Raw genomic sequence first — 10,534 nt, 5'->3', positions numbered from 1 at the left:
TGTGTTACATAGGAAAGCATGATAAACTTCTTCATTAAATGTATCTTGAGAAGAAGGAAAGGTAGTCAAGGAAAAATACATGATCATGAATAACACTATCGGTGATCATAGAAAAAGTATAATCAATATGAAACTCATGGGCAAGTGAAGTAAAAGCATCCAAAGGAGAAGCAAAACTAGTGGTAAGTTAAGGTTGAATTTTTATGATGATTTCACTATGCCTCTTTTTGTGAGTTAAGGTCTTAAAACTAATCTTTGGGTCAGTCTTAAAACTAACCTTTGGGTCAAGTTATCTACAATCTAATAAACTATTGAGTAGTCTAAAACAACACCAACAACAAAAAGATTAGATTGAAACATGTCCTATGCATCACTATATGATTGATTGTCTCATGTAACTTATGACAATGAAATATTTTTTTGTATATTTAATAGATAAACACAATACAACTACTAGTTTGTATCTTTACAACTAATATTTAAAAGAAAAAAGAGGCCCTCTAGCTATGTAAAAACATGAAGAGTGTTAAAACCCACACTAAGGGAAGAGCACCAATAGATAACATAGTTCCAATAACCGTCACCTTATTATCATGTTGACCCCCCAATAGCAGTCATAGTGAAAACATCATTAATAAATTTGTTTTGTACTAGTAGCTGATCATTTTTTGTAATTAATTGGCCCATTTGTGCACAACTATTGGAACATTTGTCCCATTTGTGTGCCACTATTGGAACATTTGTGCACCACTATTGGGGAATTTGTCAATAAGTATTAGCGATTTTGAGTTGAGGGTTACTGGAACATCTTTAGTTAGGTATCAGGTGACACTTTGAAATGTGTACTACCCAGAAGCCAAATCAATAGCTATAAGCAGTTAAGTCGCATACGAAGACAACTTAAAAAAAAAAATCAAAATCCGATATACCGTTTAGAATCTGTGGGTGCATGAAGTTAGCTATGACGGCTACTGGTGCTCTTCCCCTATACGATACAAATAAATTAAAAATATTAAATTAATAAATGAATGATTTAATAACATCCACAAAACCAAAAAAATTGACTGCAAAATACTAATCACACAATATTTGATGACCAAATGACATCATAGACTATTAATGACATTATTTATTAGTTTTGTTAAAATGTAGTTCTCATTTGGTTTGAAATGCAACAGAAATAAACCTCCCCAAAAATCTTGTGGTTAAAATGTAATTCTCATTTGGTTTGAAATGCAGCAGAAAAATTTTGTGGTTGGAAGAAACCCTAAGAATCTGTAGAAGCAGGCCGCAGATACTTTGCCAGCAGAATCGAAACACAGCCTCGCATTTGGAGTCCAAATACAGAGTACCGACGTGTCCTCATAATGTGGCTTCGATTCTTCAGATATTCGGTCATCCCTGTCACCAACCAAGTATGGCAATTGTTACGGCAATTTCGCGGATCAATCAAAGCCACAGAAAATGTGGAATTTCACACTTCAATGACGTCGGCTTACGCACAAGATCTGTCAATGCACGCTATATTTGGTACCAAGTAGATCAGAATTTTCCAATTCCACTTCACCTGCTCAATCCCTGGCCACACCCATAGGGTTTCGTAAATTTGCACTCAACAAGGACGCCCAATTTCTTCATCCTTACGCCTAAAATTCATTCCACAGGACACCTTTATTGCAAAAATCTGTGAGCAGGGAAGCCCGATTTCATTTTCTTTACGCCTTAAAATTCATTCCAGAGACCCCTTTTACTGCAAAACTGCAAAAATCCGTAAGCAGGGACGCCCAATTTCCTCTTCTTTACGCTTTAAAATTCATTATACAGACGCCCTTTTCTGCAAAAATCCGTGAGCAGGGAGGCCCGATTTCAATGGCGGTGGGGAGGAAGAAACGGATGCGTTGCGAGCTGTGCAGTAAAGAAAGCGCCCTGCGCTGCGAGGCGGACTGTGCAAATCTGTGCTGGGAATGCGATGCGCAGGTGCATTCTGCAAATTTCCTGGTTGCAAGGCATTTGAGAATTGTTCTGTGTTGCAGATGCCATGGACAAACCCGCAAAGCCATTTGCGGGGCTTGCCCGCAGGCAGAATTTAGCCTGTGCAGGGCCTGCTCAGAACTGGGCGATTCAAAGCAGAATGCGGACATGAAAGTGCTTTCAGTTCTGAAACGGTGGTACAGAGCGCTGAATTTGAGTAGCTCTTCTACTGTTTCTTTAGCCATGTATTTTGTGGAAAAAGGGCGGCTCAAACTGGGGAACTTGTTTAGGCAGAAAATGAGAGTTTATCTCGCTGCTGCGCTCTGGTCCGCTGCTACAGTCTGCGAAAATGAGGGCAGTTTGCCATGCTTGAAGAGGGTTGAAGAATGCACCGGAATACCAGTGAAATTGATCGTTTTGGCTGAGTCTCGGTTGTGCTCTTCTCTGGACTGGAAAATACCCGACCAAGGGAAAGAGGATTCGGCAGAATGCTCCTCCACATTTTGAGAATATTCTATGCATTGTTGCATCTTAGAGGTCTGATAGCTAACATAGCCATTTTCTTTAGCCTGTTATGCTTCCTGTAACACAATGGATATGTTGTTTCAACCTACAAAAACTATCAGTTGCTTCAATACAAGATTTGTCTCCTAGAAATTGTTAGGTGATTGGAAATAGAAATGGAAATTGATATGTTTTAGTAAATTGCTGTTGGGTTTATAGTATGGGATCATCTCAAAGGACATATTCAAATTTACGTGTGTAACAAACAAGATATACATATCTTACCTCTTATATTTGCTAGACAAATTCAAATGCACTAACTTAAGAACCAAAATCAATGACTTATGGACTTGGAATGTAACTTTTTTAAGGTCAATCATTTTGTATGGAATTCACTCTTCTACTTAAAAAAAAGTCGTGCTAACACGCATGATATAAACCCTCTTGTCTTACACATCCCCCTATTTCCCATACTTGTTTTAATTTTATGCCATTTAATGTACAACCTAGATGTTGTGATTTCATGCTCTTGTTTTGGTTGGTGTGACAATAAGCCCTTATCTTCACTTCTAATTATTTTTGTCCAATTAAAAAATAAATCTATATCTTCAATTTCTAATTCAACCTGAACAAACTCTATACTCAATTTCTAACTCAAAACTTTATTTAAGTGACACAATTCTAAGATTGTATATAATAGACAAAATTAAAATTACTTTATTATATATATCAAGTTCACCAAAATGTAGGAAACTAAAATAAACTTACAATTTGGATATGTGTGAGCTAAGCATGAAATAATTAAGATGGACAAGATTGGGAAAAGAAAAGAAAAAAGTTTCTACTTAAATAAAATTTAGAAAGATTAGGCCTTGTCCTAAAATCAACTTGTTGTGTACTTTCACTACCACAACATTGTGACAAAAATTTGATTACTTAAACTCTAACTAGATAATTGATAAAAAGCCTTCAACGACTAAGACCTAATAGTTTGAGGGTCTACGATTGAACTACACATGTGATTTGGTTCAACTTATGTGCGTCTATTCAATTTTGAAATAGATATTTAATACTTGTAGAAACTGTCTAGCCAATGCCTAGCTAACTAGGCCCCATTAAGAGCCTACCATGTGAGTGTTGAAGTATAAATTTATGTGTTACAATTATGCACTTTTCTTCTTTGCATTAGAAGAAAGCACCTAATCCATATGATATGTTAAATGATGAATCAAATTTTCATAAATTAAAAAATTACTAGGTGGAGAGGGATGATGTATAGTGAAGTGGGGTTCCAATACATGTTATTGCAACTCTATAATGATGCACTAAAATGTTACATCAATACTTATCTCTAAAAAGATTCCTCTAGATTCTAAAAAGCAATCAATTATATGATGCCACATCAACACACCATTAAACATAATTTAGTGTACAATTTTGGTCTTACTTGTTTGGGACCATTTTGGACACCTCAATAAAAAGGCATGTTGATGTGGCATCATATTTGACCACAAGAACTTGAAAACAAAATTTTCAAATAGGAGATTTAACAAGTAAATTGTTGTAAAAAATTTAAAGTGATTTTGAATATCCACATAAAATTTGAAGAATGCAAAATTAGTCTACACCACCATAAGTCCTTATAGGGGAAGCATACCAATAGCCATTATAGATAACTTCGTGCACCCACTGATTTTAAACAGTATATCGGATTTTGATGATTTTTTTGTTGTTGTCTCCACGTGCGAATTAACTACTTATAACTATTGTTTTGGCTTCTAGGTAGTAACAATGCATGTTGTGGGACCCGTTATGCACGCAAGGGTTAAAAAGTATACATTTGAAAGTGTCACCCAATATGTGCTTAAAGATGCCCCAATAACCGTGCACTTAAAACTGTCAATACTTATATACAAATGTCCCAATAGTCGTACACCATAGGTATCAATAAAGGTGCACAAATGGATCAATTATGATTAAAAAAAAAATGTTAAAAAAATGAGTGACTATTGATACATATGAAATTTATTAGTGAACTTTTAATTATTTATTTTTTGATTTTTTTAAAAATTAAAAATTTGAAAATTAGATGTCCAAGACATTCATTGACAAATTAGGTATTGAAACTATTATCCGAATCCAAATCATTGATGATGTAACCAGACACAATTTAATGATGCAGGAACATTATGGATTACTATTTGCAATAATTATTATTAAATGTAGTTAGTAGTTGGTTTGGCTGGCAGCAGAATGAAATATCCCCAAAAATCAAGAGGCATTTTAAGTATGTAGCACAGATATTTGAAGAGCACGATCAAAACAGAGCCTCTCATTTGGAGTAGAAATAGAGGGTGCCCACATGTCCTCACCATGTGGCTTCACCACTCTTCCATCTCTGAGATATTCCCACCACCAAAAAACCAGCTATCGTTGTCACACAATTTTGGGGATTAAGGAAAGCCACATAAACATAACAATAGTTTTGTATGGAATTAATTCTTCTACTCAAAGTAGTATGTAATACTAGATTATATACTAGCATACATGTCTTTTAAGGGAATATGGATATTTGTTCATTATTCTATTTAAAATTTTATTATATATATATATATTTTTTTTTGATCGGTAATTGGCCGAAGCCTGAATAGCTTTTGATTGGAGCTATGAACCAATGGGGACACAGTAGGGGGCCCCATCCCCATTACATATCTTTGAATTATTATTATTATTATTCTGTTTGATTAGATTGACTCCAAGACCTTCCCCATCCTATGGAAGGCCAAGAGTCACAACTTAGAATTCCACTTCAGATGTCCCTATTGGGAATTGAACTTGGGTCTCCACAGTGAGAACCCAATGTTTTAACTAGTTAAGCTCAACCCCTTGGACTTAAAAATTTATTATATTGTAATTAATATTAAATTATTATTAAATTATGATATTTTCAATATTAAATTATTATAAAATATAATCATATTGTTATGTTTTAATATATTCTTATATTATCAAATTATTTTTGATATTATATTTGCTATTATCTTTATTCTTGAAAAACAAATAGACTTTATATAATGGTGCTTTTAGTCCCTCACAATTAAGAATATTGCATTGAGATAATTATGAAGTTAATTGATTGCATGATGCAAATAGACAAGTTGATTGGTCAGTTGAAGATAAGGGTTTATTGCCACACCAACCAAAACAATAGCATGAAATCACAGCATCTAGGTTATACATCCAACTAAGACCTAAGAATTTGAGTGTTTAGGATGGAACCACAACTATGATTTGGTTCAACTTATGTGGTTCTATCCACTTTAGAAATAGATATTAAGCCAATAGGCTATATATTGTGTGCATTGCCCATTGGAAGTCAATGTTCTCATGCCAGGAAAGAACTTTCTGACTATCATGCCTAGGAACCTCACACCTAAAAACATCCTTTTTTTTTTTTTTTTTTTCGTGCGATAATTTTGTTGCAGGGCATCAATTTGGGATTGTTTACAAGCTCACCCCTTAACCCTCTAGTTAGCTCGAGTGCTCTTGATTTGATAGGAGTAGAAAGAGTCCTTTAGGTATTGAGCAAGCATGAATCCTTTAGGTATTGGCATTTGTTTCATCTTGAATTGGGTGCTCCTAAAATCTTAGCTAAATATTTGGATCTAGAGTGAGTATATTTCTCCATTTGAACTTGAATGTGAATCGATTTTATAGAGATGCATTCATTGGATTTGATCCTACAATTATGGTTGGCTTTTGTGAAAAGAAAATTGCATCAATCAATGCAAAGCATGATATAATGGATGTCGCTAAAATCATAGGGATAGTCGAGAATACCAAGCAAATTCTTGAGGTAAAACTTTATTTTATTCTAGCATGCTCCCTGTTTCTATTAGGCAAAGAATGAAAACCAGGATTGAAAGGATTATTTCAACAATGCAATAAATCATACACGTACACCCCAAAGTGATTTTATTTTTTGCAACATCGTAGAAATCTCCTTTGCACTAATTTTAGCCTTGGGGATTGCAAGAACACATTTTTTCTTTTGATATGAATATTGAATTTTTCATAAATTCTAAACTCTTTTGTAATTTGCTATCTGACATTCCTCTTTTTCTATGTTTAGATTATATAAGAATTTGTATCATTTGACAAATATATGTGGAATTATGTCAATTACAAGCCCATTGTGAATAAGTACAAAGCAACAAAAAAATAAAATATAATAAAAAAATCAATGCCCTTTGCAGGCTCAATTCAACTCAATTGAACTTTATTATTTGGTGTATCATATTTAGGATTAACATTCTTTGTGACTTCTAATATTTTTTTAGTTTTTGGTCATTTTTTCAAAATTAAAGACATGTGAATACTATTAAGTAAATATTTTTGATAATATATTATGTTTATTTTATTTGATTTTAGCTATCATTTTTTTAGATATTTTATCTGTCAAATAAATTTTGAACTAATATTTAGGGTATGGTATCATGAAGAGGGACTGTTGCTAAGAATTGCTTAGAAACATTTCACAAATAGATGGTCTGGATATATAATAATGGGAAAATTTTTAGGAAGGGGACAATTTCATGACTTTTCTTGCATAACTCATGCTAAAATAATTAGTTGCATTTTTTTAAGCAACGGTTTATACAAAAAAATATAGTGTGGTTAAAATAATTGTTACATTGATGAGGAAATTTTCAGCCTCAACTTAAAGGTGTTAGCTAAAAATTAAAAACTAGAAAGAATGGATTCCTATTTCCAAAGACAAGATTCCAATTTATCGTTTAACATAATTATGTTTACATCATGAGTGTTAGAAATATTGTAGAGAATTAATTCTTATGAGTAGTAATAGTCCTAACCAAGATCTCTCGGATATTGTTGCCAACATTCCCCCTCCACCCCAACATTTATTTTGTAATCTAAGTTTGAAATATTTATTAAAGTTATTTTTTGATTAATAAAAATTTGTTGATTTCCTCCTTTAATTTTTGTATGTCTAGTTGTCTCGTCATAGTAGCATTCTTTGTGTGTGTTGTATGTTTTGGATTTTAATCCAACATACTAGTACTAAAGTTGTGTTCTCTACCAATAATTTGTATTTATGTGGACATTTATATTTTTAAAATAATTTGTACTTATGTGGATCATGGCAAAAGCCTCTTTTGAGTTCAATGGTAACAAATAATGATTTGAATTGTTTTAAAAATAAATTTTAAATTATTGAAGAGCTTAGCGAAGAATATGTTCTTCACCAAATTAAAGTTTTTTGTCTGTTTTTTTTCTAAATTCGATATTAGATATTGTAGTATAAATGATCCAGTCATAGAGTGGAAAAGTAAATTCAATTTAAATCTTTTTATTAAAGATAATCAATAGAAAGAATAAAGATTTTATAGATAATTGTAGATTACAAATTTTAGACAAGAAAAAAAAAAGATTAGTAATTATACAAAGAATTTTAGGTGAAGAATAAAATATTTTTAATATTTAGTTGATTTATAATGATTTTTCTATTTTGTGACTCTAGAATATAAGTCTATGTTAGTTGGAAGGAGAGCAAAAATGTGACAGCTTAGGTCTTGTCATTTAAAAAAGAGTTCAATAAAAATAGGGATAAATTTTAAGTAGTCTAAAAATGTGGTCCTATGAAAGGGGTTTCAAAATTTAATTTAATTTTATGAAATGAAGGTCTTGGATAGATAATACCAATCATTGAGGGGGCGTTATAGACACATATGATGACCATTCAGACCTTGTGGGAATAAAGGCTTTCATTTGTTAAATATGCTAATAAGACTAGTATCATCTAAGTAAAGAAGATATAAGTAAAGAAGATATGACCCTTTTAAAACATAATATGTGCATCTTCTTCTTATTTGAATTTAGTGAGCCAAGTACATTATGGACTATTTTTCGCAATACTTATTATTAAAATATTCGTAGTTTGTGTTTAGTTTGATGTCACCAGAATGAAATATCCGCAAAAATCTTGTGGTTGGAAGAGGCCTTTTAAGTATTTAAAATCAGGCAGGCCGTATATAGCACAGATATTTTCAGAGCAGAATCAAAACACAGCCTCCCATTTGGAGGAGAAGAAATATATGGTGCCGACATGTCCTCACCCTATGGTGCCGAGATATTCCCACCACCCAAAAAGCAGCTATGGCTGTCACGCAATTTCGGGGATTAAGGAAAGCCACACAAAATGTGGAATATCTCCTTTTTCATGACATCTGTTTACACACAGATTTGTCATTGTACGATTCATTTGTTACCAAGTTCATAATTTTCTTTCCATTTCCTCCACCTGCCCAATTCCTGGCCACACCAATTCCTGGCCCCACCAATTGGGCTTCTCAACATGTTTAGTCAACAACAGCCGGTTTCTTCATCTTTTCGCCTTAAAATCCATTCAACAGCCACCTTTACTGCAAAAATCAGTGAGCAGTGCGGCCCAATTTCTTCATCCTTAATTCATTCCGCAGGCCCCCTCTCCTGCAAAAATCCGTGAGCAGTGACACCCAAATTCTTCATCTTTACGCCTTCAAATTCATTCCACAAGCCCTCATTACTGAAAAAATCGGTAAGTACGGAAACCCATTTCAATGGCGGTGGGGAGGAAGAACAAGATGCGGTGCGAGATGTGCAGTAAAGACAGCGCTTTGCGCTGCGAGGCGGACTGTGCAAATCTGTGCTGGGAATGCGATGCAAAGGTGCATTCAGCAAATTTCTTGGTTGCGAGGCATTTGAGGATTGTTCTGTGTTGCAGATGCCATGGACAAACCCGCACGGCCATTTGCGGGGCTTGCCCAAGGGCGGAATTTCGTCTGTGCAGGACTTGCTCAGAATTGGGCGATTCAAGGCAGAATGCGGACATGAAAGTGCTTTCAGTCCTGGAAAGGTGGTGCAAGGCGCTGAATCTGAGTAGCCCTTGTACGGTTTCTTTAGCCATGAATTTGGTTGAAAAAGGGCGGCTGAAACAGGGTAACTTATGTAGGCAGAAAATAAGAGTTTATCTCGCTGCTGCGCTCTGGTCTGCTGCGTCACTCTGCGAAAATGAGGGCAGTTTGCCAGGCTTGAAGAAGGTTGAAGAATGCTGCGGAATACCAGTGAAATTGATCGTTTTGGCTCAGTCCAGGTTGTGTTCTTCTCTGGACTGGAAAATGGCTGACCAGGTTGAAGAGGGTTCGGCAGAGTGCTCATCTTAGACATTTAGGAGAGGTACTTATTTGTTGCTTGATAAACACAAATGTATCATCTAAAATGGTTTAGTAAAATGGAAATGTAATTTAGAGATCTTGGCACATTAAGTGTGTGATGTTTAACTTCAGTCTATGAAAAATAGGTCTTCAATAAAACTTAGATTGCGAGATTTTTTCATAAGGAAATTCATAAATAATGAGCACTTATAACATTCTTATTCACGGTTATGAAACACATGATTAGGATAAGGGCATCTATGATTAAGTTTGTATGCAAGATAAATATTTGTATGACAAAATTTTATCGTTAAAAGAGTGACATCTTGACAAAACTATCAAATGATACAAAATAGTCAAGTTATCAAATATATTAGTTTTCCACAATTCATAATAGTTTTTCTTACTCTTTTTTATTTATATTGTGTGTTTGTTTACATTAACTTTCCAAACACACTCTCTAATCCATCATATGAAAGCTATTGCACTTGACATAATAGTCAACTCCTTGCATTTATCATAAAATAGAGACAATATGAATTCAAGGAGCTGCAATCCTAAGTGGTCTATCTCCCATCAACTTGGTTAGATGAATAGATCTCTACTGTAAAAAGTTTTCGTCAAGTTGCCATTTACAAATAAAATCGACTCTTGTATTAACATTATATCTAATCATTCTTGTTTAATCATATGTAAAGAATTCTTATATATTATTTGTAAGAATTATTACCAAAGCCTTCATTACAATAGAATCAAGAAACAATAAGTGAATATAAGTTTGACTAGTTTTCGCCTTCGTGCAAAATGCCCTCACTATGATTGGGCTTTTTATGAGAACAATGCAT

At 33.9% G+C, this 10,534-nt stretch overlaps 1 protein-coding gene across 1 annotated transcript; it reads left to right on the top strand.

Moving 5' to 3' along the window:
- Positions 1-8,727: 8,727 nt before the first annotated feature.
- Positions 8,728-9,820, top strand: LOC131047884 (B-box zinc finger protein 32). Its single transcript, XM_057981692.2, has one exon. It carries the CDS (start codon positions 9,096-9,098, stop codon positions 9,696-9,698), a length of 603 nt encoding a protein of 200 aa, XP_057837675.2. The 5' UTR covers positions 8,728-9,095; the 3' UTR covers positions 9,699-9,820.
- Positions 9,821-10,534: the final 714 nt, after the last annotated feature.

The sequence above is a fragment of the Cryptomeria japonica genome, chromosome 3 (assembly GCF_030272615.1).
Source record: "Cryptomeria japonica chromosome 3, Sugi_1.0, whole genome shotgun sequence".
Lineage (NCBI taxonomy): Eukaryota > Viridiplantae > Streptophyta > Pinopsida > Cupressales > Cupressaceae > Cryptomeria > Cryptomeria japonica.
Note: the sequence above shows the minus strand (reverse complement) of the source record. Positions and strands in the feature narration are given on the sequence as shown.